This window comes from Monodon monoceros, unplaced genomic scaffold (genome assembly GCF_005190385.1).
Source record: "Monodon monoceros isolate NGI ecotype Baffin Bay Population unplaced genomic scaffold, NGI_Narwhal_1 Super_Scaffold_22, whole genome shotgun sequence".
Lineage (NCBI taxonomy): Eukaryota > Metazoa > Chordata > Mammalia > Artiodactyla > Monodontidae > Monodon > Monodon monoceros.
In genome coordinates, this window is record NW_021703779.1 from 109,745,051 (window position 1) to 109,772,267 (window position 27,217).

Below are 27,217 nucleotides of genomic sequence, written 5' to 3' on the forward strand. Positions count from 1 at the left end.
AAAGCAATCAAGTGATCACTTGCTAACTTGCACAGCCCTACCACTAGGCTTGACAATACACGCTGGAATATCCAATGATTGGAAAACAAAATCAGACCTGATCAAAGGACTTCTATCCTAAAACCAACGACCAAAAACAGGCCTCCCTCCAGTGTTCAAAATGTACAGCTTGATTGAGGGTTAGGGATGGAGAGTTTGAAGGCAGCTAGTGGTGTTTGGCAGAAAGCAACAATTAGGTTTTCCTAAATTCAAATGTAAAAGCATTTTTGAAATGAATTTTTAGAAACACTATAAGAAATTAGTATATGCGACTAATAGAATCTCATCAAATGGAAATCAGAGTGAGACTTTGTACTTCTACATTCCAAAGAGCTTAATACAAATTAGTCTATAGTACTCAAGAGTGTTTCATTCTGTAAGGATTAAGGGAAATGTGATGCATTTTTTTTTCATTAAGTTGCTGGGTAAATAAGCTTCCTGATATAAGAATATGGGAGTTGTTTTCTAAATTTTATCATAACCAAGGATAAATAACTCACTGTGTGCAGCACCCTTGTACATTGCTCTATTGAACAGTGATAGCTTAGAATTAAACAGTGTTGAGAGGTAAGGAACTTTAGGGTCAGATGTGAAGGGGTTGTGACCTCCTCTAGGACCCATAGGTCAGTTCTTCTGAGGTCTTGAACAGGTTTAAGGAATTAGGTAAGCCCCCTTCCCCAATACAACCCTCCTAATGTGTACTGGATTCTCACCCGTGCGGCAAGTTGCATGCTGATCCAAGGAAAGAGATCAGGGGCTCGGAATGCGAGCCAGCCTCCGTTTGGAATACTGGGAAAGAACACTGGGACAGGACACTGGGAGGTCCCCTGCTCTAAACCAATCACCTCACTTGCTTACTCACTCTTTGAGATCCCACCACCAGAGAAAACAGGGTTTTCTTTAGGGAGGGGCAAAATATTCAGCTTTTATCAACCTTTCACACTTAAGAGTGAATTAATGTACACCTGTGGTTGTTAGGTAAGGGCCACAAAGCACACTTTGCCAATTTCAAAGTTCTGTAGTGGACTAATCCTAACACTGGAAAGCAGGTGTACTACAGACCTAGAAGTAACACAGTACAAAGTATGTAACTTCAGTGTTTGCCCTCCTCAGGCTCAACTTGGAGAGAATATTGCCATTCATTCATTCTTCCATTCATTCAAAAATGAAATGGAAGGATGATGGGACATTCTGTTCAGTTACCATGTCCCAAACCAAAATGGACATTTTGGAGCCTTCCTTCCTCCCCGACCCCATCCTTGAGCTCCTTTCTCTGTACTAGCAGCGCTGTGCTCTCTTATTCTGCCATGGAGATCAGCTCCAATACACCATTTTTGCTAAGTGTTAAGTGGACAACAAACCAATGGAAAACCACTGCCATAGTTTTTGCAGTTAAATAGTGAATACTCTCTTTATTCAGAAGAATACATTTTTAATAGAATTTCATGCACCAGTAAATCAGTACAGTGAGGAGTTACGAGGGCAGGGACTCTCTCTTCAGGAAACATCTCACCCTGGTAGGGCTCTCAACTCCTAAAATCCCCTTGACCTATCTCAGGTGATTAGTGGCCAAGGAACAGTAGATGGGGTGGACTCCCAGGGAAACCAGCCAGATTTGCAGGTCTCTGAGGATAAAAAAAGAGGAGAGGAAAGCTCTTGCCAAGGAGGTGATTATTACATTGGGACTGGCAGTTCCACTGAGGTTCCCTGAGAGATCGATGAGGGAGAGTTGGTATTGGTGCCCAGGTCTCCTTCTTGGTTACACTCTTCCAAGGCTATGGTCTGGTCTCTTCCATCTGTCTCTGAGCCTCTGTGTAGAGAAAAAGACATGACTAAGGGAGGATCCAGAGCCATCAACCTGAAAACAGGTTGCATTGTGGGACTCAGATTCTAGAGGAGCATATGTACCATTGTTTTAACAGAAGCCCCTGGGTTCACAGAAGGAGGCTGACATAAGGCAATTACCTGGTTCGGAGTCGAGGCCACTTCTTCCACTCTATGGCTAGCACCACCCCTAAAGCTACAACCACCACCACGATCAGGGTACTTCGGACAATGTTCCCCACAGTGCACTCCTGAGCAGCAGGCCCTGTGGTGATAAAAGAGCAGAAACCAAGGCCATAGAGATCAGTGCATGTATGCTCCCCTGGATCTCTTGTTGCCCCCTCATCTGGCCTCCTCCGGGGTTCACTCAGGAACCATGTGTTGAGACTGCAGATGGGGTGGTCAGAGGCAGTGCTTATGCTGAGGCAGAAGCAGCCCTCCTTTTGGGGGGTGGAAGAGGCCTTGAAAGTATCCTTCTCACTATCTTTGAGTGAATCTGAGGTTCCACCTCCTTACCATCCCTAGGAGAAAGAAAAATGACCACACTTGAGGTCTCTGACTCCAAACCCCTCCCCCTCCATGTTTGGCCTGTCTCCATGGAGACTATCTCTGGGATCCCACGTATGTCATGCCAGAACCATGGAGGGATTATCATCTCACCTGCTGCCCCCACCAGCTCCAGGGGATCACTAGGCTCTGACCAGATATCAGGGTAGGCCTGCAGACGGTAGCTGCAGCTATAGTTTCCAATGCCCTTTCCTTCTACGTTGTTGATGACAAAGTCTCCATCCTCTGAAAACTGCTGAGGTGCTTCTTCTCCATCATGTTCCAGGACAAACTCCACACCTGGCAGGGGTCCTCTGCACTGAAGGGTGATATCCTTTCCTAGCTTGAACACAGTGCTGGGCCAGGCTGACAGGGAGGGTTTAGGGGGCTTATCTGCAACCAACCAGGACACAGAGTTAGAAATGGCCTTGAACCCAGCCCTTTACCCCCTTAGGCCTCACTACTAAGAAACTACAAAATCTAGACTCTTACTGAAATCTCCAAGACCTTACCAGTCACCCAGATCTCCAGGGAGTCACTGAGATTAGAAGCTGCAAAGGGAGCAGAATCCAAATAATAAACACAGCTATACATCCCAGAATCTTCATTGCTCACTGCTGGCATCCGGAAGTCAGCCCTGTACCCTCTTGGCCTCTGTTGCCTTAAGGGCTCTTGAGTACCCTTCTTCAACAGGACAAATGTTGAGTCTGGCAGTTCCCCTTGACATTGAAGAGTCATGTTTTCTCCAGGGGCCACCATGGGACCAGGCTGGGCTAATAGGCTGGGTTTGGGGAGCAAACCTAGAAGAAATTGACTCTTGGTCATAGAGAGGTGGCCACTTTCCAGGGCATCACTGGAGTCTCAATAAAGAGGAGAGACTACTGCTTGCCTCTCCTTGAGCTCTTGGAAAACCGTTTACCGTTTCCCATGAACCATCTGACAGCTTACTCACTCTTTTCTATACTCCCCTGCTCACTCCAGAGCATCTTCCCCTTACCTGTGACTATGAGTTCCAGGGTGTTGCTAGGCTGTATCTTGATAGGGCTGGTCCAGTCAGGATGGTAGCAGCAGCTGTAACGACCTATGTTAGCACCAGATATATTGGTGATGGGGAATGCCCCATCATTACTGATGGATCCCCAGAGCTGCACTGAAGTGGCTTCTGTTTCTTTGTGCAGAATGTACCCTACTCCGTGGACTGGCCCTTGGCACCAGAGAGTAACATTCTGCCCCATGGGAACTACAGAACTGGGCTCAGCAAACAACCATGGCTTGGGGAATGTGTCTAGGAAGAGACCAAAGATGGAAAGTGGTTAGTATGCAAACTTATCACTCGCTGAATTAATCCTTTATTTTTCTCCTTCCAGACACAACCGTTCCCCTCCATGGCCTAGCCTACCCTTCCAAGAGGAGTCACCCTCTCTAACCCTTATTCCAGTTGTCTCTGTCCCAGTCCCATGTCTTGTCTGTCCTTACCAGTCACCCAGATCATAAGAGGCTTGCTGAGATATGATCCCCTGTTTGACATAGTGGTCTCATAGTAGACACAGCTATAGTTCCCAGAGTCGTCTGCTCCAACAGTGTGGAGGGGAAAGTCAGCCACATTCCCTGAGGCACTCTGAAACTGTAAGGGAACCTGGGTTCCCTCCTGCAAGAGGGCGAACCTCATGCCCTGGAAAGTCCCTTGGCAGCGCAGGGTCACATTCTTCCCAGGAAGCACCACAGGACCTGGCTGTGCCAGGAGAGTGGGTTTGGGGTAGAATTCTGAAATTAAAGAGATCACAACATGAGAGAATCCTGCCCCTGACATTCTGAACGTTGTTTTTTTTAGTGTTATTAGAAGAAACAATATATGCTTATTGTAGAAAACTAGAAAATACAGAAAAAAACCTATGAAGAAAATACAATTCTACCGCTCAAAGATAACCATTCGTGCTACATTTTTATGTATTTATTTCCCATTTATTTTTTTGTACATGGCCATGTCATTGTAGCTCTAGCTATTTGCATAATTGGGCCTACTATATGCACAATTGTGTAGTTTAATATTTTTCACTTTATATTGTAAATATTTTCCTATGATGTTAAACAGCCTTTGAAAACTATCATTTGTAATGGCTGCATAATATGCAGTAGACATTTCAAGGTCTTCGCCATCTCTCTGAGGGCCATCCAGCCCACCAATCTCTGACAGCCCAGCTAAAGAAGTGGACATTGGGCCTAAAGCTCAAGGCCAAGCCACAAAAAGATTTCAGAAATAGGGCAACATGTGAAACACCCCCATCTGCCTCATTTCTTTCCCCAGACGTGAATTATTTTCCTCCCTCTTCTCCTCTTTCTCACCTTCCTGTATTAGTGATCATATAAGCAGCTGCCTTACATGGACTGTTTACCATGTGCTAGGCACGGTCCTAAGCACATTCTTGGTGACTTTTAGAAGGAGCAGTTCTTCCTCTCCCACTGACAGCCCTCCCGCCCACTGTCCCAGAGTCAGTACCACCTCCACCTGCATTTCCCCACTCCTGACCTGTCACCACGAGCTCCACAGGGTCACTGGGCTCAGACCAGATAGCAAAGTCATAATAGCGGCAGCTGTAATTCCCTCCATCACCAATGCCCACCGAAATGATCAGAAAGTGGGCTGCACTGGCTCCCGGACTCGCCCAAGACCTGTCACTGGACGCTATTTCACTTCCATCTTTGTAAAGAATAAAGCTCATTTGCTGGTGGGGGGTGGAGCAATTGAAAGTCACTCGGGCACCAGGAGTGACCACAGGACTGGCCCATGTCTTGAATAAGGGCTTGGGGTACATTTCTAGAAGGCAAAAAACCAAACACAATACAAAACCAAATTAAGAGAAAAGAAAGATTGCTAATATAGCAAATATTGGTTCCAGAAAGCTGCTTTGTTTCCTATAGTATTTCATTCAGAAGAAGGTGCATTTAAAAGTCAAGGCAAAACCACTTTGCAGATGAACTTTTCACAGGGACCCCTCACCCCACCCCTCACCTCCTCCAGCCAAATCCTCCCTGTCAGCAGAACAAGCAATGGAAGCTAGCTAAAAGGGTGAGTTGTCACTGGGGCTCTGCTGATTCCCTGAGCCTCAGTTTGCCCATTTGGACAAGAAGGGGAAATGGTACCTGATCCACCTCCTTTGAATATTTGCTCTATAGCTAAATGAGATAATTGATATGAAAATAATTAGAAAAATTAAATCACCCTCTACAAACCCCAGCTATTAATAACGATTATGGCTATTAATATCGTGCAGCCAGAGGCCCTGGCACTCCCAGCGCCACGCCTGCCTGGCTCTAAGATTGGACACAGGCTCCTAGGACCAGCAGCAAAGTTTGCTGTGAGGAGAGGAGTGTCTGACCCAGAGCTTTGCTTCCCCACTCCTCTCTCACACACCCCTTTCAGCTCTACCTTTTATGACAAGCTCCAGGGGCTCACTGGGCTCAGACCACTTGAAGGGGCGCTTTTCAGTGTGAGTGCGGCAGCTATAATTGCCTTCATCTTTATCCTCCATTCTTTGGATTGTAAAGAAGGTTTCTCTCCCAAGGGCACCAAGTTGCTGGACAGGTTCCTGCACTCCCTCCTTATACAGAGCAAACCCCATGCCTGCCAGCCATCCTTTGCACCGGATTTGCAGTTCCTGGCCCCGAACTGGGGGGGAAGCAGAAATGACAGGTTTGGGGAGGATGTCTGGAAAACAAAACAGGGACACTCGGAGTCACTTTGTCAGCAAAATAGAAATCCATCCTGGACTGGCCTTTGCCTCTTCCTGTCAGTCTTCTCATAACTCTGTTCCCCACCCCTCCCCCCATTTCAGTGCCCCTCCTCTCCTACAGGCAGCAGAAGCCCCTTGGGCTCTGGGTCTCTGAGCATTCCCCATCCCTAGGAACAGTGCTGGAGTCCCAGGGGCACTGGGGATCGCTCCAGGAGGACCCTCTGCCTTTTCTTACCTGTCCCCACCAGCTCAAGTGCCTCACTGGGCTCTGACACAGCCATCTCCTCCCACGAATGGCAGTGGTAACTCCCGGTGTGGCTCTGGGTCAGGGCTCCAAGGGGGAAGGCAGCCCGGACCTGCTCTGAGGCCGGGCGAGTTGCAATCCACCCGGTCCCGTCCTTCAGCAATACAAATTCCTTAGTTGAGCCAGAAGGGCTTCTGCACCAGAGGGTTAAGTTCTTCCACGGGGCCAGAGGGAAGTTGGTCTCTGCCCACAGCTCAGGCTTTGGGGTTGGCATAATTATTTCTAGAAACAGCAGAGTTAGTGAAGCCATCCTCCCTCACCCTCACCCTCCCCTTTTCCTTGCCCTTGAACACCCTCCCCAGATCACATTGCCCACCTCCCCTTTCAACCTCAATCCAAACTCTTTCCTTCTCTCCGCAGGTGCTGGGGAAAGGGGAAGCTGATGTCTCAGCTGAGGTTCAGAAAAATGCAGAAGCTTGGGGGAAATTTTGCAGGCAGAAAAGCAGAGTTGGAGGCTGAGTTTTGCCAGCAGCTTTAGCAAGTGCCCCTTCCTGGCTGTCCTTCCCTCCCAACCAGTCACTCCCTGGCCACTGACACTGACACTCTGTAGTTATTTCGGATCTCCAGGGAGGAATGTCCCAGTCTGGAGCAGGAAAAACTCACCAGTCTCTTCTGTCAATACCCCATTGCACAGTCCTGCAAAAGAAATTGCTGCCAGGGCTTTGTCCCCTCCCCCACGGGGCTTCACCCCGGCCTTCTGCCCAGGCCCCTTCCCCACCCCCTTCTACTCACCACAGCAGAGAAGAGCTGTGAGTATGAAGAGCATGGTGACCCCTTGAGCTGTTCCCAGCAACCAGGCTTCTCTAGCAAGACCAGAAAAGAGATGAGAGGAGTTGCTGGGATTAAGGGGAGGGCGGAGAGAAGGGGGCGGCAATTTATGTCATTGGCTTACTCACCACCCAATAGGGATTGGATATGGCCAGGATAATGGGATATAATCTTTTCTGACATGGATGACTTTTCTTTTTGAGGGCCTCACCACCTACAAACCTCTTGCTCTTTCATGACCCACGTGCCCCCCGCCCCCTCCCCCATCCCCAGACAATATCAAATGTCAGGTCCCCAAGGCCCCTGATTAGGCTGTTGCTGGAATTGAGATGTCAGATGTGAAAATGCCTTTGTAACTCCAGCTCTCAGAACCCCTGGAGCTCAGTGTAATCGGCAGCTCTGGGTGGTGGGTGTGGGGGTGGAGGGAGAAATCTTGGGGGTTTCTCAGTCATCAAGTTTAAGTTTGGAAGCAGTTTTTATTATGGCAGTATTGGTCCTCTGACCGACCTGCCTCACCTGCCTTTGTTATGGAAGGGTTGCCTAGGCAGCAACAGTGAATTACCAGAGGATTGTCAGTGCTGAGCTAAGCTTGTCAGAGAGTGGGATCTCTCTACCCCCACCCAGATTATGACTAGAAATGTGCAGCATTTTTAGGTTATGGGTCCTGTAGAATTAGATTATACTAAGCCAAAATTCATTTGACAATTTTTACTTAGAAAACACTGACCCTCCTTCCTGGTCAGGAAAACATGCTTTTCAAGCTGCATTCTCTGAAGTCTGGTTTCTGAATTCATTCTTTGATGCAGTGGACCTGGGCTGGGGTGGGGCACTTGAAGCTACATTTTTTCTAACCCCTGGCTTGAAGGTTACCCCAGTGTATGTGGAACTCAGGATAGGTTCTGTGGAGAAGTAGGACTTGACCCCCATTGAAACTTTTTGAAAGCTCGAAGGGTAGTGGTTTTGCAGAAAGTTTAGGTGGCTCCCTTCTCATTACCCAAGCACTCTGTCCCTCAGATCCCAGTGGGACACACAGACACACACAGTCATAGTCATCATCCATTGTATATTGAATACTCCCAGGCACACGAAGTCCTGTGATCATGGTGGGGGAGGGGTACAGCCAGGATCACAAGGTGGGGGAAAGTAAGCAAGGCATTTGGGAACAGAGGCCCCACCAAGCTAGGAGCTGTCATTTCTCTTCTCATTTTCAGGCAGAATAGCCAGAGCACAAGGCCATAAGGATCAGGGAGAGAAGGAGATGACCCAGGGGACACAAAAGGATAAAAGTAAATGGCAGGAGAACCTGTTTGGCTTGACATTTTATGGGTCAGAGGAAGCAGTCTGATTCCCTGGCCCAATCCATTCCCTCATCAGATGCCCACCCAGGCTAAGGCTATATTCTCAGAACGCTCTGCACAGTGGTTGGGGGCCAGAGTGGCAGAGAGACTGGTTTCCATAGCAGCTAGGATGGACTACAAGTCTTGCTAGCCCTTGAGAGCTAGGGGTAAGGATGAAAGTTGGGATGGGAGTTAGATAACATCCTGGGAGACAGGACAGCATGGCTTCTTACAAACAAAGTTCAGTTGAAGTTAATGCGTAAGACATCAGTCATCTCTGAGAGGCAGGGTGGCTTGGGAGGGAGATTTGGGCACCCTCCTGGGGGAATCAGTGAACAAGGTTCTGATTACTTCTCCAGGCTCTGAGAAATATGCATTTCTCCACCCTATGGCTTGGGTGCTGACCCCTCTGTGAGGTGAAAGGGAAACTGCTGGAATGAGAAAGTCTTATATCTTAAGCCCAGAAGGTAGAGGATACAAAGGGTCCCCCCTGTGGCTTGTCTCAACTGGAGTATGACCCATTCCTGAGTCTCTGGGGAGCCTGAACTCAGCTAGATTGAGGAACAGGGGGTTGGGACAAGACAGTTACCTGATTCTGAGTCTCCGACACTTCCACCTTATCCACAGCTCTACCAACAGCAAGGCAAAAAGCTGCACGATTAGGGACAACCTGATAGCCTCATTCAGAACGTAATTCCAGGTGAGAAAGCCTGTGGCCAGAGAAGACCAAAAGCAGGGACCTTGATGGGGACAGGGACTGTTGAATACATTCATGGGGGGAGGGGGATCTGGTTACTGCAGGTGAAGGGAAGTTGAGACAAAAGTGGCCTTATTTTCATGAAGAATAGGACCCTTGAAAGTATCCTGCTCACTGTCTTTGAGTGACTGTGAGACCACTCCAGAGGAAAGATGCCCAAACCCAAGGGCCCTGACTTACAAGCCCCCAACTACCCTTTCCACATCCTTCTGGGCATTGTTCTGGGATCCCAGGGGTATGATGGCCAAAGCTGCGGAGGGGGCATCCCTGTGAAGAGTGTTCCTCTCACCTGCTGGCCCCATCAGTTTCAGAGGCTCACTGCGATATGACCAGATGTTAGGATGTGCCTCTATGCGATAGCTGCAACTGTAGGTCCCCGTGCCTTTCCCTTCAACATTACTGATGATGAAGTCTCCATCCACTGAGAATTTTGGGGATGTTGCTCTTTCTTCCCATTCCAGACAAAATTCAAGTACTGGTTGAGGTACTCGGCACTGAAGGGTGATGGCCTTTCCTAGCTTGAACACGGTGCTGGGCCAGGCTGACAGGGAGGGTTTGGGGGGCTTATCTGCAACCAATCCAGAGACCAGAGTTAGAACAAATGACTTTGAACTCAGTGCCTCCTCCCTCAACAAATGTTTCTCAGGTCCTTATTTGGTCTTCTCTTTTTTTTCACTTCCACTAGATCACTGGCTTCAAAATTTGATTGTGCATCAGAACTCCTTGGCCCATTCCTTGATTCTCTAAAGACTCCTAAGTTCCTAGCTTCAATCAGAAAGACCCATACCTGTAAGTTTCCCCTGGTCTTAAGGAAAATAACTTTTCTAGGGGCTCACAATGGAGCTTGTCCATGCTGAGAGACAGGGCTTGAGTATCAACCCTGGGAGAGAAGGTACCTAAAGTTTTTGGAGAAAATTCTACACCACCCTCCTAGTGTGTTTTTCTTTGGCCTATAAATCCAAGAGGGTACAGGGCCACCAGCTCCTTCTTATAACACTGTAATGATGATTAAAACAAACAACAGTTGTTAGCACTTGCCTACAACCACAAGCTCCATGGTGTTGTGTGATGACATCCTGATGGAGGTCTTCCAGGAGAGGAGATAGTGGCAGCTATAGATGCCAGCATCACTATAGGTCACATTGTTGAGGAGGAATGACTCATCATCACTGATGCTGGTGGTATCCAAGAGCTGAAGTGTTTTGTCTTCTCCTTTCTTATAGAGTGTAAGTTCCACTCCATCCACTGGCCCTCGACACCACAGGCTCACATTCTGACCCATTTGGACCACAGGACTGGGCTGAGCAAGTAGACAGGTCTTGGGGAAAGTGTCTAGGACAAGACCCAAAATATAAAAGGCTAACTGTCTGACTTACCCCTCCCACTAATTAGGGTTCTTTTTCTCTTCCTCCAGTCCACCCTTGGCAAATCCCATCCTAAGTCCACTTATACAAATTCTGCTCCTTCCCCCACCGTTATCCCTGGCTGCATGATTAGGTTCTCCAGCAGGCCCTGAGCAAGTTGTACACCCTTAGCCCCTACGATAGGTCCCATTGCATCCCCTTCTCTTACCGGTTACCCAGATTTTCAGGATATCACTAAGGAGTGAACCCCTGTATGACCCATCATAGTAAAAACAGAGGTAATGTCCAGCATTGTGGATTTTCAAAGCCCCGAAGAAGAAATATGCCTCATTTTTTAATGGTCTCTTGTGGTAAAAGGACTTCTCCAAGTCTTCAAGCCTTATTAAAGCAAAGGTCATTCCATAGATTGGCCCTTGGCACCTGAGATTCAGGCTTTCTCCCGGTGCCATGATGGGCCCAGGATAGGCTGTCAGAGTTGGTTTGGGATAGAGTCCTAGAAAGGGAAGAGACCCTGAGTTAGATGTAGGATGATTCTTCCTTATTATATTCTGGTTTAATTTTCCTAGTTTCCTTAGATAGAAAGTGATAGCTGAAGTTTACCCTCTGCTCCCTCTTCCTTCCTTGAATCTCTGCCTCTTCTAGGAGGCAATCAAGGGTAAGTTCACTTATGCCCCTTCCCTCTCACCAGACTCTATCAGCTCCACTGAGCTCTAACTATGTGTAGGGTGTGTCTCAGTGGAATATCTACATTTGTAATTCCCTGTATCTTTAGGTCCCTGAAATGCCAAATGTAGTTCTTCAAACCACCCAAGAAACCAAACTTCTGAAAATGACTTTTATTCCATCTTCATAAAGCATGAATGCTACTGCAGTATTAAGGATGGCTTTTGAACTCATTAAGTTCACAGAGGACACTTCCCACGGGGGATTGAAAGAGGCCAATAAGGAGGGATTGGCCAGTAAGTCTGCAACCCAAAGAAACCTCTGTTAATGGGGTCACACCCTCATTTCCATGTATTGTTCCTCCAAAGAGATTAAACTACAAAATAGAGGGCAAACCTCACTCCCAAACCACTCCTTCTTACCCATCCCAATCCCAGGTAGGCCCACCCACCCATTCTTGGAAGGATCAGCTCTATCATATGCTCATTAAGCATTTAGGATGTGTCAGGCATCGTGTAGGTCTAGGAATATACAAGTAAAGAAGATAGACACACTCCCTGTTAGCCAAAAGCTCATGGCCTAGTGGGGGACACCAGCAAACAGGTAACTGCAGAAGTGTGTGTTAGTGGCATCTACACTGGAAAGGCATTCGTACAACAAACATCCATAACACGCAGTTCAAACAGACAGGCTTTTGTTCTTTGATCCTCAATAAAAAGCTATACTAATAAAATTAATATCTACCATTTATTGAGAACTTATATGCCAGGCACTGTACATATATTATATTTAGGCAAATCCTCACAACAACCCTGTGAGGTAGGCATTATTATTATACCAATTTTGCAAATGAGAAAACTGAGTCACAGAGAGGCATCACACAGTAGATTGGATAGATACTGTTATTCCATTTTAGAGTGGGGGAAACCGAAGCACAGAGGTGAAGTAACTTGCTCAGTATCACACAGGGAGGCAGTGTCAGAGGTGGAACTAGAAACTAGGATTACTGCTTCTAAGTCCAGGTACTTTCTGTGGCACCACAGCTTTCCCCAAGCCTATTTAACTTGATGAGGGAACTAAAGCAAGTGTGGCCAATTCTGTCTAGAAGCATCCGGGCCATGGGGTGGGGGAGTTGGGGGTGGGGTGTGTGTCTAGTGTTTGGGCATTGTGGGGAGGCTTCTACTGTGTTTAATGCTTGGTACTGCCTTACTGGATCTGTATATACAAGACTAAATTAATTTATAAAGTCATTTCTAAAATATGAACTATCACTTTCTTTGTCATTTTTTTGTTTATTTTTATCATCAGCACTAGCAACTCATTCTATTTTCCACACTTAAAAATAAAAATCAGAAATAGAATAAAAATACTTTAAATTAAAAAAATCAGTTTACAAGACTGCAGTGGCAGTGCCTGGCACATATTAAGTGCTCAATAAATATTAGCCTAATGAATGAATGAATGCATGATTTTCGACAAATAGAGAACAACAAAGCTGTGATGAGCTGAAGCTGCTGGACATTTGGCTGGACTCACTCACTAGCCAAGTGATTGGCTCCCAAACATTTGCCTCATAGCGTGTGTGATTCTAATTTGCATCTCAGTAAAATGTCAAATGACTTTAGCTCATGGGCCTTGCAGAGAACTGGGCAAGTAAAGTAATGTCAGAAACGCTGGCTCATCCAACCATGATCCCGGGGACAACGATCATCAGACCCCAGCAGCCATAGCCACACCCACCTGCCATAATCAGCTTCAGGGGGTTGCTGGGCTCTGACCACAGGGTAGGGAGCATCTGGATATGAGTGCGGCAGATGTAAACCCCTTCACTCTCAGGTGTCATGTTGGCAATGGAGAATATGGCCACCGTCCCCGTTGGGACTTGGTAATCCACGGGTTCTGCATACCCCTCTTTGAACAGCATGAATACCAAATCCTGCAGCCAGCCATGGCAGAGTATGTTAACATTACATCCAGGAAGAGGGGAGGTCTCGGCCTGGATCCAGAAGGTGGGCTTGGGCAGCTGGCCTGGAAGGAGAGAATGAACTGGTATTCAGGTAGAGCAAGGGGAGTGCTGCTCAGGGAGCGGCAGAGCGCTCTACTTAAATGAGTCTTCCCTGTATGACCCTTATTTGTCACCCCTTGTTTCCCCATCTAGGGTATCCCCTATGTTGAGAGCTTGCCCTCTAGATCTGTTCCAGAGTCTGTGTCCTCACTCTGCATCTATAGAGACTAGGCACTTATTTACTAACTGTGGAATGCATGCATTATACATGCATGCATTTGAGGCAAACGAATGAATTAAACCCTGCTCTGGGAAGGCAAGGTTGAGTCCCAGGAGCTGGAGTTTATTCTTGATTTTCATCTCTGTCTTCTTACCTGGTGCCTCCAACTCTAAAACTTTACTGGGCTCTGACCAGCCCGTCTCCTTCCAGTAGCAGCACCTGTAAAGACCTGCATTGGACTGAGTAAGGGCACCAATGGGGAATGAAACTTGGAAGGTCTTGTGGGAAGGGCGGATCCAGGTCATCTGTGTCTTATCTTTCAGCAACAGGAACTTGCTTGAAATCCGAGAGGGGCTTTTGCACCAAAGTGTGATGTTCTCCCAAGGGGCCTGGGGGTAGTTGGTCTCTATCCACAGCTCTGGTTGAGATTGCATCATTGCTGTCATTCCCAAAGATAACAAAGACGTCAGCAGTCCAACCCTCTCCCTCCCATAACATGCCCCTCCAATGTCCCTTAAAATTAGCCCCAACCCAGATTCCTCCTTTTGTCTTCCCTTGGGGACAGGATGCATACTTTTATGGGGGGTGGGATAGGGACCCCAAGGTATTTGTTTAAGGAATTCAAGTGAGTTGGGGAATGAAGTGCAAGTCTTGCTTCCTTTCCATCTGAGACAAAGTTCTTTACTATTTTGTGGGAAACCAAGTTATGAAGTAAGAGGTCCTGGTTCCCAGCCAGCTCAATCTGGAAATTGCCTTTGGGATCTCAAGGCAGTTATGTCCAGGGCCATGGAAGCAGGTCAATGTCTTGTGGCCTTCAGGAAGGAAGGTACTTGAGGTAGCAGGACTCACTTACCTCTTGGTGTCATACCCAGACTCAACCCTGAAAAGAGAGATTATGGTAAAGGACAGCCCCTCATTGTTCCCTCCCACCCTCAAACCTCAATATTCTCCATTCCCTCCCCATAGGGGTAACTATAACAGGTTCACTTGCCCTGCCACCACTTCCTTGTACTCACGAATGCAAAAGAGTAAGAGAGTGAATGTCCGCAGCATGGTGGCCCCTTCCCCTGGCCTGTCCAGGGTCATGGAGCCTCCGGAGTCTTGAAGGGCTGTGCCCCTCACCAGGTGGTGAGATCTAAAAGCAGAAGTGTTTTTATTCAGGGGACTGATCCTGCTTCGGAAAGTTTAGTTTGGATCAGTAAGTTGCACCTGACATCCCTCCCTTCCTTCCACTCCCTCACTGGCAGGCAGGGTTACTGGCTACTTCTTCTCTTTGTCCCTTTTCCTCACTTCCCCCTTCTCCCACCCAAGGTCTTTGCTGGTATCTACCGTGTCAGATTTATTGAAATGTCTGTTTTTCCATGGGATCTCAGAGGCCCAGAGGCCTAATCCAGGCCAGCAGAAGCCACATGGTATGAGGGAGATGGGAGGTGTAGAGAGTCACCTTTTCAGATCCTTTACTCATACATATATATTTTTGTCAGAGTACTTCAACAACCTAGCAAAGGAAGCGTTTCTACCATCACCATTTTGCTGGCTGGGAAACTGAGGCTTAGACAGGATATAATTTGCCCAAAGTCAAAAGATATTAAATATCAGAGCCAAAATGCAAATCCATGTTTAACTCTAATGCTTATGCTCTAAAACCAGTATTTAAACTTTCAGAGGCAGCCCTTGACCCCTTTCTCACCCTACCTCACCTGTACCATCTCGTCCCATCCAGGCCTGCCCTTATGCAGAATGTCAGAATGCTTCAAATCTAATATTACTTTTATTTCTTACCCCCCCAAATCTCAAAGCCTCCATCTTGAGTAGGTGTTGGGGAATCAAGTTACTTGAGCTAATTGATATAAGATGCAAATGATTTATTGGCTGCCCATAATTTATAAGCATTCTTGTTCATTGCCCCTAAGGAAAAAAAAAGAATTGCTTGAATTTCAGGGAATATGGCAAAGATATGTGAGTTCAGCGAGGCCTTCTCATTTTCTTGAAAATCACTATTGACCACAGGCCCTACACGTCCATAAGTAGACCCCTTACACTCTTCTGCCTCTCCTACCCCACCCCCTGGACCCAGAGTATCCTTTTGCCAAGGAAAGGCATATGCCCATCACACAAACTCAGGCTAACTCCCTTCTACCAACTCTCTACTCAGAGCCTGAGGTTCTGGCCTACCCCAGCTGTTTAATTCTATTTCAACACAGTGGGATAAAGGCAGCTCTCAGAACAGAAAGCGGTGATTTTGCTTCCCCAAACTGATCCTGATCTTGAAGTCCCTAATTTTCTCCAGTGATAACACTAGGAGGGATGAAGGAGCAGGAAAAAAGAGGAAGATTCAAACACCTGGGATGTAGGAAGCAGGTGGACCATCAGAGATCCAGGGAAGCACAGTTTCCCTTTGCATTTCTTACTTTGCCTTGAAGGATGCTCAAATTACCCTCTCTGAACTTTTCTTATCTATAAAGTTGGGGAGTAATATATACCTAGCCTTGTTGTTGTGTTGAATCTGAGACAATACATGTACAGTGCCAGGCACATAGTGAACATTTCATTAAAACTTGGCTATTTTTCTTCCCAAAGGGGGTATTAATCTGGTATAGCACCCTAAAGATGCTCTTTCCATCTCACCTCCTACAGACTCTTGCCCCCACTCCTCTTAGGGTCAGGCCCAGGCCCAGGCTTGGGTGCCACCCTGTTGCTTTGTTCCCCTGAGGCTTTAGGCCAGAATTTATTGGAGGAACTCAGGTTTTACTGCCAAGGGAAAGGTTCAACCTGGGATTCTGCCAGGGAATGCCATCTGAGATTCTAGCCTTGCCACTTGGACCCCTAAACCAGGGTTTCGCTTCCTGGGGGCTTGAGGGGAATAAGGGAAGCTGGATTTCTCAGCATGGCTGACCCCTCCGCAACCTACTAAGGAAACTCTACCATTTATATCCAGCCAAAATGATGAATCTTCTGTCCAGGGAACATTGGAAGGAGCTGCAGGCTTCAGGTTAATTGGCCACGCCCATTTTTGGCCTTTCACACTCCCCCCCCACACCGCCAACTTCGGCAGTCTAGCCTTTTCACCCTTCCCTTCTACTCCACCCCAAGCACTTTACACACCCTTAGGCAGCGCCGCAGTGCTTTTGAGGGTGACAAACCTGAAATGTCTAATGGCTCGCCCCCTGCATAGCTTTGAGGGTTCCAGGAATCAAAGGGGTTGGGCTCAGCGGGGTGCCGGGTACATGCTCCGCTAAAGGTTTGGAGGGAAGACTGAGAAGGAAAAGGAAAGATACCTACAGCGCCCAGAGATTCTCAGCGAGGCACGGCTGGGATCGCGGAGGGAAGGAAAAAGGGAGGGATGAAGGGGGTGGGGGGAAAGACTTGGGAGCATTTAGATTTATGGCAATTAATTACATCAGGGAGATTATTTCGGGGTTTTCTTTAGGATCTGATGGGCAGTATTTAATCTTCAGCCACTGGACTATGCGCTCATTTGCAGGTACTTACGGTAGTTGAAGGCCCACTCCGCTGCTGGAGATCCTCCAGTGAGCTCCTCCAGATGCAGCAAACTGCCCGGCAAGAGAAGAGCAGTCTAAGGACAGCCTCCCAGGCTCAGGGCCACGCCTCCCTCTCTCCCCCGCCGGCTCTGCCGCTCCAGCCTCCCCTCCTCCCTCTGCCAGGCTCTGGGAGCCCACCTACACTAACTCCCTGACACCTGCAGTCCTCTGACAACCGGGATTTCCACGCCCCTCCCAGCTCCCGCCCCTCTCACGATTCCCTGCAGAGGTTGCTGGAGCCAAATTCAGGCCCCTGCCCCCTCGCCTGTCGCTCAGAGTTTCATTGGGTCATTGTATTCTAGAGGGGAGATGGCCAGCTCTCAAGCCTGCCAAAGCTGTAGATCCCTCCTCTTCAGCTCCCCAATGCCTTTAAAGGGATCTCAGATCTTCCTCTGCCCATTTAATACCCCACGTAAGCATAAACACCACCCAACCAGGCTTATATGCCTACTATGTGCCTCTGAGCCCTGGGCATCTATTATTTCAAATCTTCATAGCAACACTGCAAGGTGTGTTACTTCCCTCAATTTTACAGATGAGGAAACTGAAGCTCACAGAGGGTTAAGTAACTTGGACAGCCTTCAAAGTCCAGCTTGGACTAAAAGCCCAGGCTTTAGAGACACACAAATTTGGATTTCAGTCTGGTTCCACTATTCAGTAGCTGAGTGACCTCAAGAAAGTGAGTTAAACTCTCTGAGTCTCAGTTTCCCCATCTGTAAAATAAAACAACAGAAGCTATTGCACAGGCCTTCGATGGGATACTGTAAGTAAAACTTACAGCATAGTAGGCCTGGTACATGGTAGGTGCTCAGTAAATGGTAGCTGCTGCTGTTGCTACCACTACCACCACTACTACTATCATTAATCTGTACAGCTTTCCACAAATGCCCTAGAGAAACATGATTTCAATGATGTAGATAACCTTTCATAAATTTAGTTAACCATGAATGACTGTTTCAAATGATTATGTATGGATAAGATACTAACCAAAGCTCCTGACATATACTATACGATGGGATTAAAGTATAGCATCCAGTGGACCCCCAGATCAATTGATTGTTGTAAGAAATAGCCACATTTTTCTTTATGTACAATTTTTACATTCATAGAAGATTAAAAATTATCTAAAGAAAAAATACTGTGATTTGAGAACAAGCTACATAAAAATAAAGTAACTGTGCTTTTAATAGGAAAATTGAATATCATATCTTCATGCATCAGGGATATCAGCTGTGGCTTCCTGGCATCTTCTGTTCCTACACACCATTATAAAGTACAGATTATCACATAGGAATAGAATAACCATATGAATATAAATAGGTATTTTAGGGGCAAGTTATTTAACCTCTCCAGGCCTTAGTTTTCCTATTTGTAAACTGGGGATAATAATTGTACTTAATATCACACAGAGTTTTAGGTAGGATTGAATGAAAATCCCCCTGTAAACTACTACATAGTGCCTGGGACACAGCAACCAACCATTCACTAATTCAATACACGTTTGTTGAGTATTTTCTTTGTGCCAGACATTGTTATAGATGCTGACAATCCCGGGAGAATGGCAGTTTCTGCTCTTAAGGAGTTTGTAGTCTGAGGATAAACAGTGATAGCGAACAAGTAGGAGAAAGCCAAAGAAGGGGGTGCCATGGGAATCAGAGAATTGCAATAGGAAAGACCAGCAAGTAAGGCGTGGAGAACTGTAAGCAGTTTACTGTTACTGTGTGCCGAAACCAGGGCAGTGGAAGTAAAGAAGGAGAGAGCAAGGGTTCCCGAAATATTTAAGAGGTAAAATTGGCCAAACACAAATGGTTGTTTGGAACACTAAAGTGAAAATTATTATATGTCAGGGTGGAAATATCCATGCCTATTTTCAAAACATTTGTATAGAAATCACTATGATGGTATCAGGCACTAAGTGCTTTATAAATATTAACTCATTTTATCCCAATCACAACACTTGGGGATAGTATCAGTCCCATTTTACAGATGAAGAAGCTGAAACTCAGAGCCATTAAAAAATTGCCTAAGGCCAACACAGCCAGCAAGTGGAAGAGCTAGGATTCACATCCAGGCAATCTGTATATACAGTTCCACAGTCCCATGTTTTTTTTTAATTACTTAAACCACTTTATTGATTATAATATACCTATAAAAAAGGGTCTTATTTAGAAAATAATTCAAAAATTTTTTATGCAAAGTAACTGAAAACTTCTCAGTTCCTTCCTTCTTTTTTTTTTATTGAGGTATAATTGATCCACAACATTAGTTTCAGGTATACAACATAATGATTCAATATTTGTATATATTGCAAAATGAAGTCCCATGTTCTTAATCACTACAATGCTCCCTCTGCATTGGAAGTTTGTAATGATAAAAGTAAAAAAAACCTTTTAATTTAAAATGAAGTTACCATATGATCCTCCAATCCCATTCCTGGGCATATATCCGGAGAAAACTATAATTCGAAAAGATGCGTGCACCCCAGTGTTCATTGCAGCACTATTTACAATAACCAAGACATGGAAGCAGCCTAAACATCCACCGACAGATGAATGGATAAATGAGATATGGTATATGTAGACAATGGAACATTACTCAGCCATAAAAAATAAGAAATTATGCCATTTGCAGCAACACGGATGGACCTAGAGATTATCATACTAAGTGAAATAAGTCAGACAGAGAAAGAGAAATATCATGTGATATCACTTACATATGGAATCGAAAAAAAAGATACCAATGTACTTATTTGCAAAACAGAAGTAGACCCACAGTGGTAGAAAACAAACTTATGGTTACCAAAGGGGAAAGGGGTGGGGCAGGGGTAAATTAGGAGGTTGGGATTGCCATCTACACACTAGTGTATACAAAATAGATAACCAACAAGGACCTACTGTATAGCACAGGGAACTCTACTCAATATTTTGTAATAACCTATAAGGGAAAAGAATCTGATACATATATATGAATATTTTATATATATATATATTTACATAAAACACTGAATCGCTCTGCTGTATACCTGAACCTAACACAACATTGTAAGTCAAGTATACTTCAATAAAAAAATTTTTAATTTAAAAAACAGATGTGAATGTACTTAGTAAAACAGAGAATCACCTATCAAATGCATTGTTAATAATGTAGAAAAGAAGGCAATGATAGCATCCTCCTACTCTCTGAAGTCCTTAGGCCGAAGCTTGTGCTCTCACCAGCAGCCAGAATCTAGAGCCCAGATTTCCCATTAATGCCATGAAAGCCTGAAAAAGGTCCTGGGACTGTGTGGGTGAGAATACCACTCACTCTTTTTTTTGCTCTGGGTCACTGTAGAATCTTGAAAGGGCTTATTCAGACTTCATAGAAGCCCCTCATTCAAACTATGGCTGGCGATTGAGATATTAGAAGCTCCATCTCTAGGCTACCTCTGTGGGTCTTGGACCTTGTAGCCTGCCTGCAGAAGGAGAAATATTCTCTGGCCAAGCTCCCTAGAGGAAATTTTGCAGCCCAATATTTATAAAGCTGGTGATAGAGGCCAAGAGAGACTGGGGCTATGACTTAGCTGAGGTGGAGTTCTTGACATTGGCTCTGCTGGCCTTCCCCCCACCACATACACACACTTCAAGACAAAGGTTGGCAGCGGAAGCAGGGCAAGCCTTTCTCCTCTCCATAACCTCATTTTGGAGTACTTCTTCATGGTGAGGTCTCCAGACGCTGCAATTGTTGCAAAGTACTGGGTGATCCTTTTGGTGTCCACAGTCTTTCCTGACCTGGATTCTCAGCTATTTGGAGCAATCGAAACAGAGAGACAAAGAGAAACAAGCCCCGTGAGTGTAAACGGGCCCCCTAAGATGTCACCTGAGCCATGGCAGACACACACCTCCCAACAAATGTGAGACCACTTGGAGAGGCAGGGGCCCCGGGGGAGACTGGCACCACTGAGCAGGCTGGATGGGGAGCTCCAGCTTCCTAAGGCCTCACAGGTCTTCCTGCCCATCTCTCCTCAGCCCCCCCACCCCCACATCTTTGCATCACAGACTTTGTTCTCGGTACTTTCTCATTAATAAAACAGAGCAAGTGGCATCTTCCTCTTCTGCATTGGGGACAAAGGGCCACAGATATGAAAACACACTCCACCTTGGATACTTACATGATCAGAATAGACCGGTTTTCATGATCTGCCAAAGGGAAAAATAAAATAGAGATGACGGCAATACAAAAAGAGCTTCCTCAACCTAAATGTCCATCGAAAGAGGAATAAAGAAGGTGTGTATGTGTGTATTTATATAAATACACACACACACACAATGGGATACTACTCAGCCATAAAAAAGAATGAAATAGTGTCATTTGCAGCAATATGGACGGACCTAGAGATGATCATACTAAGCGAAGTAAGTCAGAAAGACAAATACCATATGATATCACTTATGTGTGGTTATGTGATACAAATGAACTTATTTACAAAATAGAAACAGATTCACATAGGTAGAAAACAAACCTATGATTACAAAAGGGGAAAGGGGGGGGATGGGGGAGGGGTAAATCAGGAGTTTGGGATTAGCAGATACAAACTACTGTTTATAAGATAAATAACAAGGCCCTAGTGTATAGCACGGGGAACTATATTCAGTATCCTATAATAAACCATAGTGGAAAAGAATCTGAAAAAGAATATATGTATATATATATATATATATATATATATATAACTGAATCACTTTGCTGTACACCAGAAACTAACACAACATTGTAAATCAACTATACTGCAATGAAAATATTTTTTAATAAAAATTAAGAAAAAAAGAAGTCTGGGTTTCTCCCCTGGTTTATTACTCTAGAGCTGGCTGATATTAAACAACTCCTCTTTCAGGAATGTTTTGAGAATGATCAGTCTTATTCTTAATGGCTGGCCCTCCTCTGATTCTCCATCCCCTTAAACTGGTGAGATGTACAGGAGGTGGGGTGGTATGGGAGCTCTCACTGTTACTGTCCTGGGAGGTGGTGATACCAGAAATATTCCTGAGCCATACCCCTTTGCACTTTGACACCTTGAGCCCTGGGGACTGGAAAAGGGATCCTCCTGCAAAAGCTTCAAAATCACCTGTTACGAATTATGAGACAACTGTTAAACACAAGGTTTTATTGAGTACATACTATGCATATTGATGTAGGGAGTGTGGTTGAGTGTAGAGGCAGGATTAATGTGATTTGTAAGGTCTAAAGACTCTCAGCCTAGACAGAAGAAAAGAGCAACTGTCTTACAAAAGCTGTATTTGGGACCAGAGCAGTGCTAGAAAAGGTTCGAGAAGGTGGAGCTTAAAGGAAGTGAGACACCAAGGACCATGTACATGCACAGGTTTGTCTGGGGAGCCTTTCTCTGTAATTAAGTCCAGTCTAGGATGATGAGATTTTTTAAAGCTAAATTTCTGTTATAGTAGTCCAACCAGGAGATGCACAGGGCAAAGGTGGTCTCCTCCCAGTGATATGCTGGAGGCAGCTATGGCTGGCTCAGGAAAGCTGAATGTATGCATCTTGCCTTAACCCAGCGTTTAGTAACATCTTGTTGGTAGCTAAAAATTGGCCACGGCCATAGAATTTACACCACTGAACAAGCAAATGCTACAAATCAGTTTTTTTTCCCTCAGAAAGCCGTTAAACATTCACTAACAAACCACTTTCTTTCTTTTTTTTTAAACATCTTTATTGGAGTATAATTGCTTTACAATGGTGTGTTAGTTTCTGCTTTATAACAAAGTGAATCAGCTATACATATACATATATCCCCATATCTCCTCCCTCTTGCGTCTCCCTCCCACCCTCTCCTATCCCACTGCCAACAAAGACATGAATGGATGCTCAACATCACTAATCATTAGAGAAACGCAAATCAAAACTACATTGAGGTATCACCTCACAACAGTCAGAATGGCCATCATCAAAAAATCTACAAACAATAAATGCTGGAGAGGGTGTGGAGAAAAGGGAACCCTCTTGCACTGTTGATGGGAATGTAAATTGATACAGCCACTATGGAGAACAGTATGGAGGTTCCTTAAAAAACTAAAAAGAGAACTACCATACGACCCAGCAATCCCACTACTGGGCATATACCCTGAGAAAACCATAATTCAAAAAGAGTCATGAACCACAAGGTTCATTGCAGCTCTATTTACAATAGCCAGGACATGGAAGCAACCTAAGTGTCCACTGACAGATGAATGGATAAAGAAGATGTGGCACATATATACAATGGAATATTACTCAACCATGAAAAGAAATGAAATTGAGTTGTTTGTAGTGAGGTGGATGGACCTAGAGTCTGTCATACAGAGTGAAGTAAGTCAGAAGAAGAAGAATAAATACCATATGCTAACACAAACCACTTTCTTCCAGTTTTATGCTTTAGGACAGTGATTCTCAGTGGTAAACAGGAACTACCAAGAATCCTGATAATTTTCATACAATCTCAAGAGAATGATGAGCATTATAGCGCATTCCTCCTCCCCCCACTTTACTACTGTGGTAAGCCACCTAAGGGCTGAGTTAGATCTCTAGAGTATTTGGTGCACAGGAGAGGTGCTAATATGTTTTAGCACTCCTCCCAACTCCCCATTAAGTCTCAGCCATGGAGTAGACAAGAAAGGAACTAAGGTCGCACTAGACAAGTAGTGCTCTGGGACAGTGAGGAGGCCCAACCAGACAGATTAGGTTCTAACAGTAAGACCTGAGGTAGGGGTGTTGAGGTTTCGAGGTGGGAAGTACCTTCTTTTAGAGATGGAAAGGGAAGCTGGGGCCCATCCACAGAGTTTGGGTTTCAACTTATCCAGGATTTCAATTATTAAAGGCACAGATTGGGGCATTAAGTCACTTCCAGAAGCTATAACTGAGGGTATTTTCAGGACTGTGAAGGAAGATTCCAAGAATAAATCAAATGCAAGTGATGAACCAGAACAGAAACTTATTTAATCAAAACATTCATTGTGAGCCATAAGCCATGGAGACCTGCATGATCAGGCTTCTGGATGCCTGTCATAAAGCAAACCAACAGTGTGATTGCCTAGGTGAATTTAACTTAAGGTTAATGGGTGGATAGAGAAAATGATGTTTTGTGGCGTTCCAATCTAGCAGGGCCACAAGGTTCTGTTTGGCCTACATACCATTTACCAGGAAGGTAAACTATTGCCCCACTGTCCCCAAATAATAATTCTCCTAGCATCATAAGATGCCTTTTATTTATATAAGAAACAACAAGAAGAAAAGATGTGTGTGCTTGTATGTTGTGTGCATCTGAGTACATAGGGGTAAGAGTTCAGGGATAGACTTATAAAATGAAGGAAGCCTCTGAGGGTGGGCTGCAAAGTGTTTCATTGTCCCCTTTTCCTATGTTGGATGAAGTTGATGGCCCCAGAAGGAAAGAGGTGGGCTCAGCCCCACTGCCTTTGGTGGGCAGGCAGAGTGGCTTTGACGAGCAGTTTAGGTCTGACACAGGCAGGATGCTTTAAAGTGCCAGTGCCAGGAAAGCTTTTTTTTTCTGCTTCAGAGTCTGACTTGCCTCCAGTGTGTCTAAATTGTAGAAATTTTCGGGGGGCTGGGATATGAGGAAGAGAAGGGAGGTAATGTCATTCGGGAGCTTTTAATCAGTTGTCCAAAGGAAAGTAAAGAAGTCAACAATTGGGTGCTTTAAGCTCCATTTATTGTATGATTAACAAATTATATAATTAAAGTTAAATGGAGACATCTAAACTGCAGGAGCAATACAAATTAGCAATTTAAAAACACATCACTGCAACATCACCCACTGTTTACAATCTGTTTCTAAAAATATCAGTTTATAGGCAATCATTTCAATGTACATGCATCTCTTCCAGTTCTACTAGTTTTGTGCTCTAAGATATGGTCAAATTTTCTAAAAGATCCAAGTACCCTTGACAGAGGGTGGGGGAAAACTTTCTTTCTCTGAACAAGTCTGTTAATTTCCTATAGTTTATTGCTTTCACATTCACAATAAAATTATTTTTTATTATTTTATCTATCATATTCCAATGTCTCCCTATCCCACCCACTACTAAGTATTATCTTGCTGTATTCATATCCTCTTTTCCATTTATCCCTCCCTCATCCCTTCCCATTTTTTAAAACTTTTTCTTCTCCCCTTCTCATGTAGAATAGATAGATGATAGATATATAGATAGGTATAGATATGGATATAGATGTAGATATACACACACTTAAGGGCAAATCGGTCAACATTACATTTGTACTTCATTTTCACTAATTACCCTGGTAAAAATGAAATTAATCATAAAACTAAGATCTACATTCTATTAAGAAACAGTTTTGTAAATCAATTTAGTCACTTATCTCAAGGAGCACACTCTCCCTGGGCTGCAGCTGTTTGCAGAAAAGCCAGTAGTTTTGGAGTTTTGCTGACAAATCCCTTGAAGTCATCTTGATTGTCAAACATTCTTCTCTCATCTTCAAATAGGCAAGATAGCTTGGCAGGATGGTTCACTTGAGGCTTCAGACCCAGGAACTTCAGGTGGTAGTAGATCTTGCTCCAACTTTGTCTCTCTTGCACTGTAAGTAAGGCATAGTCAGGGGTCAGCCCTATCTTTACTTTGTTGAAAATCAGTCCTCCTTTTTTTTCTGAGCAGCTTGCAAGATTATTTCTTTTTCTTTCAAATTCAGGAACTGTACAATTATGTGCCTTGGACTTTTACTTTAAGAGGTATATTTAAGTGGGGACCTGTAAATTCTCTCTGTAAGTTGAGATCTTTGTTTAGCTCTGGAAAATGTTTTTCAGTAATTTCCTTAATAATAGTTTCAAGGTTACTGTCATTTTCTATACCTTCAGGGATGCCAGATACACAAATATTATACCTCCTTGATGTGTTTTCAAGATCCATCACCTCTTCTTGTACTGTGAAGAACTGTTTGCTTAAAATTTTTATCTTTTGAGACTGAAGCTCAATTTGGTCCTCATTTGTACTGTTTTCTCTTCCATGATATTTATTCGATAATTTTCCTTTCTTAGGGTTTCTTTCAGTCCTGTGACCTCATTCATCAGTGTCCCGTAGTCTTTGATGAGCTTTTCCTGTGTGCTCTTTAAAACGTCCACATGGTCCTGTATCACCTTCAGGGTGGGACACATCAGCTCCCTCATGTTGGCCCTTTCTCTGGGTTCTGCCTGCTGCTTCTCCAGACCAGCTATACCTCTTGAACTCTCTGAGGTCCCTGGTTCCTCTGTAGCATCACAGTACTTCTTGCTTGCTCCGGAGCTTCTCTTCATCATTTTCCTCGTTCTCTTTTAAGCTTGGGTAGCTTTTGGTCTCTTTTTTTCCTGCTCTTGTAGCTGAAGTTTCCGTTGGCTTCGAGGTGTTTCCAAAGCTCAGCAATTTGGTTCTGCACAAAGCTGCTCTCTCTGTCCTCTCCCCCAGGAGCTCAAGAGCTGGGGTCTTTTAATTGAAATTCAACACCTATTTTAAGCTGAAATCCTCAGAAACACTATAGGAAATTACGGTACAATTAACCGATGTGCTCTCCTCTAATAGCATTGGGAGTAAGAGCTTCATAGCCCTACAGGTAAGATAAAGAAATACATAAAAGCATACATAAAAAATAAGCACACACATATAAATATGTAAGTACACTAAATACCTGGATACATAAACATACAAACACAAAAAATATAATATAAATAAAGGCACAAATACATAAACATAGAAATAAGTATGTCATTAAAATGAGCTTCATGTGTTCAGAATATTTAGCTTCTTCCTGGCTGAGGGTACACAAAATATGTTTCTGATTAAACAACTAGGTGCATTAGAATTATAAACTAGAGAGTGAGAGAAGTTCATCTAAACGTTTCAGCGTTTGTGGAAAGAGATTTTGACTTCGTGTCAGGGGGCTTGAATTTCAGTCCTGGCAGAGCCACTTATTAGCTGTGTAATTGTGTGACATTTGGCAAAGCTACTGAAAGTTATTTGGGTCTCCATCTCCTCATCAGTCAAATGAGTATTCAATAACTGTGAGTTAAATCTGTTATCCTCAGCCTAATCATGTTTTAAAAAAATATCTCTTTACAGTGGTATCTGGGATTTAGCTTGGTGATGAT

At 44.7% G+C, this 27,217-nt stretch overlaps 1 protein-coding gene across 3 annotated transcripts; it reads right to left on the reverse strand.

Annotated features, from left to right (window-relative positions):
• Nucleotides 1-1,429: 1,429 nt before the first annotated feature.
• IGSF1 (immunoglobulin superfamily member 1) lies at nucleotides 1,430-14,644 on the reverse strand. Of its 3 annotated transcripts, none has more exons than XM_029240589.1 (18): nucleotides 14,571-14,644; nucleotides 13,713-14,038; nucleotides 13,074-13,361; nucleotides 10,879-11,163; nucleotides 10,345-10,638; nucleotides 9,596-9,874; nucleotides 9,139-9,259; nucleotides 7,177-7,247; nucleotides 7,048-7,095; nucleotides 6,376-6,666; nucleotides 5,837-6,115; nucleotides 4,937-5,224; nucleotides 3,886-4,173; nucleotides 3,407-3,694; nucleotides 2,922-3,209; nucleotides 2,524-2,802; nucleotides 2,005-2,128; nucleotides 1,430-1,849 (listed from the first exon to the last, which is right to left on the reverse strand). In XM_029240589.1, the coding sequence occupies exons 1-18, from the start codon at nucleotides 14,642-14,644 to the stop codon at nucleotides 1,714-1,716; spliced, it is 4,047 nt and encodes a 1,348-aa protein (XP_029096422.1). In that variant the 3' UTR covers nucleotides 1,430-1,713. The 3 variants fall into 3 exon arrangements, with proteins under 3 accessions (XP_029096422.1, XP_029096424.1, XP_029096423.1); XM_029240591.1 differs by having other exon boundaries at nucleotides 1,494-1,849; nucleotides 7,048-7,080; nucleotides 13,713-13,997; nucleotides 14,575-14,644; XM_029240590.1 differs by having other exon boundaries at nucleotides 1,494-1,849; nucleotides 7,048-7,080.
• Between the last annotated feature and the right edge of the window lie 12,573 nt (nucleotides 14,645-27,217).

What these genes read in the sequence shown, in the direction of transcription:
- IGSF1 (XM_029240589.1), bottom strand. Translation starts at nt 14,644, where the DNA reads ATGACCCTGGACAGGCCAGGGGAAGGGGCCACCATGCTGCGGACATTC. An exon ending in TGTCGGAGACTCAGAATCAG is followed by an intron (nt 7,248 to 9,138) that starts GTAACTGTCTTG and finishes TGGTCTTGCTAG; the next exon opens with AGAAGCCTGGTTGCTGGGAA. An exon ending in TCTTATGATCTGGGTGACTG is followed by an intron (nt 3,695 to 3,885) that starts GTAAGGACAGAC and finishes GTCTCTTCCTAG; the next exon opens with ACACATTCCCCAAGCCATGG.